General features: G+C 44.8%; 1 protein-coding gene and 1 long non-coding RNA gene across 7 annotated transcripts; one reads left to right on the forward strand and one right to left on the reverse strand.

The window, feature by feature from the left end:
• Nucleotides 1-23: 23 nt before the first annotated feature.
• On the reverse strand, nt 24-4,079 carry LOC115196667 (uncharacterized). Its single transcript, XR_003878887.1, has 4 exons — nt 3,963-4,079; nt 3,563-3,745; nt 601-648; nt 24-217 (listed from the first exon to the last, which is right to left on the reverse strand). It is a non-coding gene; the product is annotated as an uncharacterized LOC115196667 (long non-coding RNA).
• Nucleotides 4,080-4,207: 128 nt separating this feature from the next.
• On the forward strand, nt 4,208-11,051 carry LOC115196783 (histone-lysine N-methyltransferase KMT5B). Of its 6 annotated transcripts, none has more exons than XM_029757691.1 (11): nt 4,208-4,303; nt 4,493-4,544; nt 6,004-6,189; nt 6,350-6,497; nt 6,716-6,881; nt 6,976-7,085; nt 7,197-7,363; nt 7,472-7,491; nt 7,587-7,723; nt 7,830-8,026; nt 8,345-11,051. In XM_029757691.1, exons 3-11 carry the CDS (start codon nt 6,057-6,059, stop codon nt 10,294-10,296), a joined length of 3,030 nt encoding a protein of 1,009 aa, XP_029613551.1. In that variant the 5' UTR covers nt 4,208-4,303; nt 4,493-4,544; nt 6,004-6,056; the 3' UTR covers nt 10,297-11,051. The 6 variants fall into 6 exon arrangements, with proteins under 6 accessions (XP_029613551.1, XP_029613552.1, XP_029613553.1 ...); XM_029757692.1 differs by having other exon boundaries at nt 4,290-4,380; XM_029757688.1 differs by lacking the exon at nt 4,208-4,303 and adding an exon at nt 5,240-5,466 and having other exon boundaries at nt 4,438-4,544; nt 5,915-6,189.
• Nucleotides 11,052-11,367: the final 316 nt, after the last annotated feature.

The following is an 11,367-nucleotide window of genomic DNA, read 5'->3' on the forward strand; positions in this document are numbered from 1 at the left end:
AAGAAAAAAAACGTACAAAGTCATTGGCTGCTTAATTTCATTTTTATTTTTCCCCCTTTAAAAACAACAAATAACTGGAAGTCTTTAAAAGAGTGGAACCCTCACTCTCCTAATATAAAGTCGGACCCTAATCACCCCTATTCTCTTCCTTTTTTCTCTCCCCTCCCCTCTTTTGACTCACCACTCCTCCCCTAAATGTTCTCGCCTTTCTCTTCTCCTGAAAAGTAAAAAAAATTGTGTGAGGATGGATGTGTTAGAACTACCCCCTATGCACTTATGGAGATTTTTTGATAGGTGTAAGTATTATGATAATGGTTGATGAAATCAAAGTTTATTTGTCACGTGCGCTGAATACAACAGGTGTAGACCTTACAGTGAAATGCTTACTTACAGGCTCTAACCAATAGTGCGAAAAAAAGGTATGTGTGTAGGTGATACAACCCTAACCCTTGTTTGATTGGTTAGAGTGTAGTCCTAGACGTGTTTTATCTGCTATATTTAGAGTGGTGTTCTGTATGTATGTTTGGATGTGTTATGTATATTTAGATGTGTGTGTGTGTTAACTCCCACTGAAGTTAATTTTTTATATATTATCCTTACTTTGTTCTCAGCCTCTTGGTTTTGTGCTTTTCTTCTCGGCCTCCTGTTCTGAGACAAACCATACCACAAATACAATAGAATTTTGAGTTTTCTTTGTCAAAGGCCATATTGTAGAATGGAAATGTTAAATGTACCGTAGATAATCATAGAAAACAATCTTTATTTTGATATCTTTATCTTTATTTTGATATCTTTATCTTTATTCTGGAATAATCTCATTGTCTAGAGTATGGGCTGGTTTCCCAGACTCAGATTACACCTAGTCCTGGACAAAAAAGCATGCTCAATATAAATTCAATATAAAATAGTTTGTGCCCAGGACTGGGTTTAAGAAAGGAGAGGACAGAAGAGGAGAGAAAGAGGGTGAGTGTCACGTCCTGACCAGCAGAGGGCATAATTGTATTAGTTTTGGTCAGGACGTGGCAGAAGTTTTGTGTTATGTGTTAGTTAATTGGGGTTGGACTCCCAATTGAAGGCAGGTGTGTTGAGTTGCCTTTAATTGGGAGTCCTATATAGTAGTGTGTGTTTTTCTTTGGGGTTGTGGGTAATTGTTTCTGTTCAGTGTGTTATGCTGTCAGTACTGTTTAGCTGTCGGTTGTTTATTGTTTTGTAAGTGTATAGTGTTCCGTTTTTGAATTAAAATTATGAACACTAACTCTGCTGCACCTTGGTCCACTTCTCTCCATGACAACAGCTGTGACAGAATTACCCACCACCAAAAGACCAAGCAGCGGAGGAACGAGGAAGAAGGATGGACGTGGGCGGAGATAAGGATGAGCGTTTCCAGGGCTATGGAAGAGTTAAGTAAACTCGAGAGGCAGCCCCAATCATTTTTTTGGGGGGGGCACAAGGGCAGTTTTGCGGGGCAAGAATGGAGCCCCAGGCCAGCTCCCAGCACTAGCCCTGAGGTGCGTGTCTCCAGGCTGGCACGTCCAGTACCAGCCCCACGCATCAGGCGTCTAGTGTGTCAGCCCAGCCTCGCCAGTCAGGAGCCGCCAGAGCTTCCCGCCAGTCAGGAGTCGCCAGAGCCTCCCACCAGTCAGGAGTCGCCAGAGCCGCCCGCCAGTCAGGAGTCGCCAGAGCCGCCCGCCAGTCAGGAGTCGCCAGAGCCGCCCGCCAGTCAGGAGTCGCCAGAGCCGCCCGCCAGTCAGGAGTCGCCAGAGCCGCCCGCCAGTCAGGAGTCGCCAGAGCCGCCCGCCAGTCAGGAGCCGCCCGCCAGTCAGGAGCCGCCAGAGCCGCCCGCCAGTCAGGAGCCGCCCGCCAGTCAGGAGCCGCCCGCCAGTCAGGATCAGCCAGAGCGGCCCGCCTGCCCGGATCAGCCAGAGCGGCCCGCCTGCCCGGATCAGCCAGAGCGGCCCGCCTGCCCGGATCAGCCAGAGCGGCCCGCCTGCCCGGATCAGCCAGAGCGGCCCGCCTGCCCGGATCAGCGAGAGCGGCCCGTCTGCCCTCCGGCCCAGCCCGAGCGGCCCGCCTGCCCTCCGGCCCAGCCCGAGCGGCCCGCCTGTCCTCCGGCCCAGCCCGAGCGGCCCGCCTGTCCTCCGGCCCAGCCCGAGCGGCCCGCCTGTCCTCCGGCCCAGCCCGAGCGGCCCGTCTGCCAGGGTCAGCTCGAGTGGCCCGTCTGCCCGGCGCAGCTATCGGCGCCACCGAAGTGGACGACGCTGAAGGTGGAGCGAGGTTCACGTCCCGCACCTGAGCCACCTCCAGGATAGGTGGGTTGGGGGAGGGAGGGTGTAGCACAGTGCCGTCGTTGACGGCAGCCACCCTCCCTTCCCTCCCTTCCTGTTTATTGGTTTTGTTGGGGTATTTGGGATTTTTTGTGTTTTCTTTTTTAAGGTGCATTCCGGGGTCTGCACCTTTAGGGGGGGTACTGTCACGTCCTGACCAGCAGAGGGCGTAATTGTATTAGTTTTGGTCAGGACGTGGCAGGGTTTTTGTGTGTTAAGTGTTGTGTTGGTGATTGGACTCCCAATTGAAGGCAGGTGTGTTGAGTTGCCTTTGATTGGGAGTCCTATATAGTAGTGTGTGTTTTTCTTTGGGGTTGTGGGTAGTTGTTTTTGCACTGCATTTGTTAGCCTGCAAAACTGTTCTTGTCGTGAGTATCATTTATTGTTTTTTCACTGTGGATGCTTTGCGTGTTTTTTTCATTAAAGAAAAATGAGTATCCACATTCCCGCTGCGCCTTGGTCTTCTCTCCACTACGACAACTGTGACAGTGAGATGGAATACTCAGTATTTAGCTTAGGTACAAGCATGCTAGGGAGTGTGGGGAGGGGCTATGGGTAGGCATGCCCAGGGTTCTCAGCCAGTCCCGGTAGGCTTGGGCCAGACACTTTCGGGAGTTATTAGATGTAGAAAAGGACAAAAGGAGGGGGTTTGTGGGAGCATGCTTAGGTACATCAGATAAAGACAGTACAGTACACCAGATGAGACAAGCTGACCATGGCCCCTAGGCAAATAAAAAACTGAGTGCAACAAGCCAGGGACTCAGCCCATGTAATAGAGTCAGTGGTATGGAATCCCAGTTGAGAGTGAGGAGTCAATCAAGCAGAGACAGCAAGGATGGTTCATCAGTCCAGTACCTTCGGACCTGATGCCTCTCTGTTTGGTTCTCAGCATTAATGAATTAGGGAACTAGTGTCCTGTCCAGGGGGTATAGGCTACTTGTACCTCAAGCTGCCTTATGTGACAGAAACAGGAAATAGGCTTCTGCCCATATGGGTCGTTCATGCTCAGACAAGGATTATTTGACCAAGGCTTAGCTACAAGTTACTTACTTTAACTTACAAGACTGAAACCAAGTATGATTCTCTCAACATAGAAGAGGAGCTCTGTAGCCATCTGTTTTCTTAGATATTGGGGGAACAATGAGTCATGCATCTTCTGTTTTCCCTTTCTAACACATACCCTTCTCAACCTTCCTAACTGACATCCCCTCCTCCCAATATCAGCCAATCATAATCACCTTTATTGTGCATCTTTATAAACATTAGCCAATTTCCCATTTCTGCTTCCCTCTTCTTATCACGCGCATGTTTATCCTCGCCCTGGTGGCAGGCGTAGGTTCTCCTCCCGACCACCAGGAAGGGGGTTCCGTCATAGGGAACATATTTTAGTTCCCAATGCAAGTTGTTTCATGATGCGAGATCTGAGAAGTTAAACAAATGACACAAGTAGAATGGCAGTTAATCTCTATAGTTAGTTTGATGGATAATCTAACATCAATTAACGTTAAACACACACGTCGCTACTTACAGCGAACTAGCTTTCTAACTAACGTTACTAGTCAACGGAGTTTGTTAGCTTGCTATCTAGTTTACTAACGACCTAGATTCATATCACTCCTTGATTAAATTCGAACTCACCCTTCTGTGCAGACAGTTTATCATTTTTATTTACAACAAATGTGGTCCTTGTCTCCTGTTTATAATGGTTCAGACTGTCTTCTAAATCTTGTAGACAAGTGAAATACTATACCTGATGCAACTCGATTGGCACAAACGGAACTCTGACGTCACTTTTATAAAATCGTATCCATTCTAGCAGTGACCGGTGACGTGGTGTTATTGTTGACAACGTCATCAAATCGCGCGCCAATGTTCTCTCAAATGTTCATGTGTTTCAAGTTTGAGTAAGCAGTGCGCAGGCTACTTCAATTTATAAAGCGTCGGCTACTGTGGTGTTATTTTTTTTACAATTTAGTTAGGTAATACAACAGTTATTAAACTTCATGCAATCATGGATTAATCTCAGAAACTGTCGTAACATCAAACAAAGCCAATTGTATGTCCAGACATCTTTATTCCCATCTGTCCCTGACCGCCATCTTGAAATGTAAATGTTTGTTTCCTCTGATTGACGTTTAAACTAAAGGTAGCAATTTATATTTGTTCAGATCTCGTCGTGCAGGATGGATCACATAGTAGTACAAACGCAGGAATAACAAAGTGAGTATTTTGGACAGTGTGTCTCATCAGCGACACTTTTTTTACGGAGATTTCATGGCCTTTGTTTTGGTGGAATAACGTTAGCTAACTAGCTGTGGCATTGTTCGTTATGTCTTGGCCCAAGCTTTAGCATTCACTAGCTTTCATTTATATAGCTAACGTTAGCTAAGTGGGAAGCACATATTTTCAAAAGCAGAGTAAGTACTAATAACTGCATGTAGCCAGCATGAAGCCCCAGCTAACTTCGTAACTAGAACGCGCATAGCCTCTGCATCAGTCCCGGGGCATGTGGTGTTAGCATGCTAACGTTAGCCTATATTTTTATTTCGACTGGGATCTTGCATTAGCTAGTTGAGTTGATTGTTGTGCCACGTTACACTGGCTAAGACGACCCTATGTGTGCAGGTGTAAAGTTGCCTGTCGAGAAAGACGAAATGAATAAATAGACCAGATGAAATACTATGCTATGAAAACTCATGAAAGTTGACATGCAACCACAAGGTGTCAGCCTTTGATAAACCATTAGCTACCATCTGTTCAGGATCTTTGTTAGGCCCCACTTTCTGCTTAGTTGATGAGCTTGCAGAAGGAGTAACTATCGATAACTCAAAGGGCTTACAGTTAAGCATTTCACTGTACTGTTTACAGCTGCTGTATCCTGCGTATGTGACAATAAAATGTGAAACTTGTCTTAGGTTCTCAACTGATGGTATGGAGCAGGGGTTCCCATACGTTTTCACTCAGGCCCCCCTTCCTGAATTGGGGAACATCCCGCACCCCCCTTGTGCGCACCACGTCTATTTCTATGGGCATAAACACTGTTCATGACTGATTGTTCACACCCCTCTTGTTGGCGGAGGGCAACTGTTGCAGGTTTAAAGCTTATTCCCAGCAATTCTACACATATTGTCATGTAGTGCAGGTAATTGTTTTTGCAGTCTTACAGCACATTTTCTTTCTCCATGTATAATGTGTATTTATGAGATATTTGAGTGACTCCAACATTACGACAAAATATATGGGCTAAAAACCTAGCTAAAAATCGTTAGTTGGCTAGTTAATCAGGACATTTCTGACAAGGTATAACTAGTTCTCTAAGGTATGCAATGACTGACATGACGAGGAAAATTACACCTTGTACATTCTACTATTACAACTATGAACTGTCACGCCCCCCCCCACACACACACACACACAAGGTGCAACTTCGAAATTTGGTAGTGCATCATCAGTTTTCCTCTTGTCATGTCAGTCATTGCATACCTTAGAGCTATTTATAACTTGACAGAAACATAAGCAGCCCCTATTTGATCTTTGAAGTTCATTGCCTACAAGTCTTTACTCTTAAACCATTTTGTTTCTTTGTTTAGGTCCAGAATGCATAGTGCTCAATCCCTGTCAGTATCAAGATAAGATTCAACCACCCTGGCCTCCTAACCTCCCCTCATCCTCACTGCAGATCTTCAAGCACAGACTAGGGTAAATGCTGCTGGATCTGGCGTAATGAGGTAGATGGGGGAATCCAAGAACATGGTGTTGAATGGCAGGCGGCATTGCAGCAGATTCTCCAGTGATCGATCCATAACCTCGGCCAGGTCCCTGCGACAGAGCAAGGGCTCCTTAAGAAGTAGGAGATGTAGTCAACGTAAGTGCTGTTCTCTGGCAATGCTCACCACAAAATGACAGAACCATAAATGACCCCCTTCAGCTTCATTAATAAATTACACTGCACTATTGGCAGATTTTTTGAATTGTACATTTTTTGGGGGGGCTCAATCATTTATTTTTCAAATTTTCTACCTCAGGTGTCATCAGTTCTACTCTTGAGGCAGAGAGACGTCATACCCCGTCGTCGGGTATGACTCCAAAGGAACTCTGTGAGAATGATGACTTGACTACAAGCCTTATTCTGGACCCCTACCTCGGCTTCCAGACCCATAAGATGAATAGCAGGTTTGTCTCTTTCTGGCTCACAATTGTCCACATTTGTCATAATAGCTTGTGCATAAGTCAGCAGCCAAAGTTTCACAACATCTGGGGAGGCGGTTTACTTGTATGCCTCAGACGAACTTGCCTGTCACAATAGGTTATGACTCGATGCACCAGCCGCATAACATTTGTATTGAGAATGGTTTGGAAAGTGGTTAAAAATTGACTGATGGTGTGCTTAGGTTTCGACCCATCAAGGACCGACAAGGACATTTGAAGGAAGTGCTAGAGTGCTTTAAAAAACATGACAACCTCGAGAAGGCCTTCCATGCCTTGACTGCTGGGGACTGGTCAAGACCCCACTTTCACCACAAGACAAAGGCTCAGGGCAAACTCTTCAAAGAGCATGTAAGTTATCTAGAAATATCCGTTGTTGAGCAAAAAGCATGAACCATCAAAACAAAAATATGTGAAAACTATTATTTTGTGTGTGTTTTGGCAGGTTTTTGTTTACCTACGAATGTTTGCAGCTAACAGTGGGTTTGAAATACTTCCCTGCAATCGTTATTCCTCTGAGCAGAATGGAGCCAAAATTGTAGCAACAAAAGAGTGGTAAGGATCTGAATTAAATTGTAGTAGGATACATTTTGTCTAAAGAAAATGTTGCACTGAGTATATAGTCATTTTACAATCTCAAATATCCCTCATTCATATTTTCCCAAGGAAAACCAATGATAAGATGGAATACCTGGTGGGCTGCATTGCTGAGCTATCACAGCATGAGGAAAGCATTTTACTGCGACATGGTGAAAATGACTTCAGTGTGATGTACTCCACCCGCAAGAACTGCGCTCAACTGTGGCTGGGACCTGCAGCCTTCATCAACCATGGTATACATCCCCATGCACTTGACAATAACTATCTGCCTCATTCAATCCACTTATGATAGAATTCAAATACCTATATTAAGAGGCTAAACATATCTGTTTGTTTTCCAGATTGCAGGCCAAATTGCAAGGCAAGTAATACCAATGCCTGAAAATCAAAAGTATTGTGTAAAATGAAGTGAATTGTACAAATGGCTAACGAATGTTTCTGTATGTGTTATTACAGTTTGTTTCCACTGGGCGAGATACAGCATGTGTCAAGGTTCTGAGGGATATTGAACCTGGGGAAGAGATCTCCTGTTACTATGGAGATGGCTTCTTTGGGGAAAATAATGAACTCTGTGAATGTTACACCTGTGAAAGGTATCATTTATTGATTTAATATCAAACTTGTAGTTACTTTATATGTATAATAATGAGTCCTACATTGGCTAGGATTTTGCTATTTCACATCTTCTGGTCCCTTCAGACGCAGTGCTGGTGCTTTCAAACCAAAGACCGGGCAGTCTACGGCCACTCCTATTATCAACAGCATGTATGGCCTGAGAGAGACAGACAAACGGCTCCATCGACTTAAGAAATTAGAAGACGGCAAATGCTCTGACAGTCAGTTGGACGGCTCAAATATGGATCCAGACTCTCAGGAAAATCGTGACACACATTCATGTAAGTGCACCTTTGAGGTTGAGCAGGGATTGACGTTAAGGTTTGCCATATTGCCTAGGCTAGGGCGAGTAAACTGAACGCACGTTGAGCCTGCTCTGTGGTTGCCCCATTGAGCAGGTGATTTCAACAATAAAACTGAAAACAACCAAAATGCTAAGAATTTCAGTGGCCTTAAACTGAGCTTTTTAGTTTCTGCTACATAATAATATTCTAATACATTGCAATTTTGCAATGATTGTCATTAGGTTTAGTAATGTTTGTCCAAATTTCTGATGACTGTTCTGCTGTTATTTCTTATTTTTCCGGTCCACATCTTAGCAGTAGGGTGGACAGCCTGCTCCAGTGTGACAATGCTCAGTGATGCACAAGCCCTAAGCAGGCAAACTCTGTCCAAAATGCCTATGCCTACCTCATCATTCAATCAAAGACACTCAAAGAACTCCAACGTGCCAGAGAGACTAAACTCAAAGTCCGTAAAGCCTTTGCACAAGCTAGGAAGAAGGTGTCAGGTAACTGCTCACAGGTTCCCCATTGAGATGGAAGCTATGGGTTTGTGCCTTCAGGACCCCACAGAATTAGTCAGTAACAGGATCTCACGAAAGAGTGCGATGGATAAGCAAGGACCCATGCAAGTGGTGGGAACAAGGGGTTGTCTTGTGCACTACACTGTGAAGGAACACAATCAGAACTCAATGAAAGATGGTAGTAGGTGCCCTGATGGTTTAGCTTGCACTCACAGAACTCGCAGTTCAACCAGAGCATCAGTTGGCACACAGGGGTCTGACAACATTAAACTTGAACCAAACTGCGGTGTGGTTAGTAAGACCAAGCCTACAGACCTCGGAGAGTATGTCACAGATGGTCACTGGATAATCAGCCCAAGCCTGGATATCAAGTGTCCAAGTGAGGCCTGTCCCAGACAGAGGCAAATGATAAATCAGGAGGAGCAGCACTCTTTCAGACCAGCATCCCTTCTCCAGGAGGGGGTTCCAGGCCTGCACCATGCAGCCCGTACCCCAGACATAGCTGAATGCAAGAAAGAGTTGCAATGCCTGCCTGATGGTCGTGAGTACTACAACAATCTGTCTAAGGGAGACAAGCTTCTCCACCTTGGCAAGGGGAAGAAGAAACAGCAGATTACGCGCTATGATTCCCAGCTGATCCTAGCCAACAACAGCTCAGGCATTCCCAAGTTAACCCTGCGGAGACGAAGGGACAGCGGCAGCAGTAGGATTGAGCCTGGTGAGTCTGACCCTGTCAAGTCCTCCAGCTCCACAAAGACCAGCATGAAATTTGGGAAGAACCATCACCATGCAAAGACCAAGAGGAGCTCTTATGCAGCCAGATGGAGTAATGGGACTTTCAGTCCTGCTCACCACATCCATTCCTCCAAACATGGCCTCAGTCCTGTGGAACACATCCGCTCCTCCAAACATGGCTTCAGTCCTGTGGAACACATCCGCTCCTCCAAACATGGCATCAGTCCTGTGGAACACATCCGCTCCTCCAAACATGGCCTCAGTCCTGTGGAACACATCCGCTCCTCCAAACATGGCCTCAGTCCTGTGGAACACATCCGCTCCTCCAAACATGGCCTCAGTCCTGTGGAACACATCCGCTCCTCCAAACATGGCCTCAGTCCTGTGGAACACATCCGCTCCTCCAAACATGGCCTCAGTCCTGTGGAACACATCCGCTCCTCCAAACATGGCATCAGTCCTGTGGAACACATCCGCTCCTCCAAACATGGCCTCAGTCCTGTGGAACACATCCACTCCTCCAAACATGGCTTCAGTCCTGTGGAACACATCTGCTCCTCCAAACATGGCATCAGTCCTGTGGAACACATCCGCTCCTCCAAACATGGCATCAGTCCTGTGAAACACATCCGCTCCTCTAAACATGGTCTCAGTCCTGTGGACCACATTCGCTCTTCCAAACTGAAGATTCAGCTGCAGCATGAGTGGGACAGCAGGAGGCTCAGCCAGTATCGCCATGGTAGTGGGCCCTTCACAGGTATAGTAGAGAGGGAGGCAGGGGAGGTCTTTGGGCCCACAGTAGCAACATTTGGAATGCATGATGACACAGAGGAAGACTCGTCCTCTTCAGAAGAAGAGGATGAAGATGTATCTGACCATGAAGAGTTTGACGATGATTTTATTCCACTTCCACCAACAAAACGCCTCCGGCTCATTGTTGGTAAAGACTCTATAGATATTGATATTGCATCAAGGAGACGTGAAAATCAGTCACGAACAGTCAATGCATGAGCTCTATGAGTCTTCTTTTGTTAAGTCAATAAAAGTAAAATCACATGCTGTTGTAAAATGTTAACTATTTTTGTACATGGTGGAACTTGGTTTGTTATTCATATTGTAGAATGTGTACATTTTACATGGCATACAATGTGTTGGCAATTATTTTTATATCTTCAGCTTTATTTTGTACAATTGTTAATTATATTTAAAGCATTTTTTAGTTTGTGTTGGTAAACATGCTAAATGTTGCTCCACTGACATCACAAGAATGGAACCTTTTGGGAACACACTGCAAACAAAATGTGCTTTGTCAACATGGCAGTGTATACATGCATATAAAATAATATGTATTTTATATATTGTTTTGAGAGCTTTTAAAAGGAACAGAATTCTTGTTTCTTGCTGGAGGTATGTGAAAATGTTTGACTTCCAGTGATTCCTGGGAGCTGGTCTCTGATGTTTTAGTCCCGTTGTAATCACTCATTCCTTAATCAAAATGTGTTGGTGCTTGCATAATGATTCTCTTGTTAACTTTTTAGTTTGTGCAGATGTGGTTATTTTGGATGTTATTTTATTTTTTGATCACATTTTTATTTTTCTATTCATTTCACGTAAGTCACTCAATTCTCTAACTGTATAATTTCTCTGTATTTATTTAGCAATCACAAATTCAGAACTTACTTGGTCTGGCTTAGGTGGTGTAGATATTCAAACACTTTTCTCACTTTGCTATTTTGTTCACCATTTGATCATCAGTTCACCTGAATTACTTTGTCTGCTGTGTCTGAATTGTGAATGGTGTGGTGCATGTCTCAACTTTTTAAATTGCTCTTTATATACAGGACCAGTCAAAAGTTTGGACGCACCTACTCATTCCAGGGTTTTTCTTTATTTTATTTATTTTATTTTTAGCGGCCCAAATAAATGCTTCACAGAGTTCAAGTAACAGACACATCTCAACATCCAACAGTTCAGAGGAGACTGTGTGAATCAGGCTTTCATGGTCAAGTTGCTGCAAAGAAACCATTACTAAAGGACACCAATAAAAAGAAGAGACTTGCTTGGGCCAAGAAACACGAGCAA

Source organism: Salmo trutta, chromosome 7 (assembly GCF_901001165.1).
Source record: "Salmo trutta chromosome 7, fSalTru1.1, whole genome shotgun sequence".
In the NCBI taxonomy this organism is placed as follows: domain Eukaryota; kingdom Metazoa; phylum Chordata; class Actinopteri; order Salmoniformes; family Salmonidae; genus Salmo; species Salmo trutta.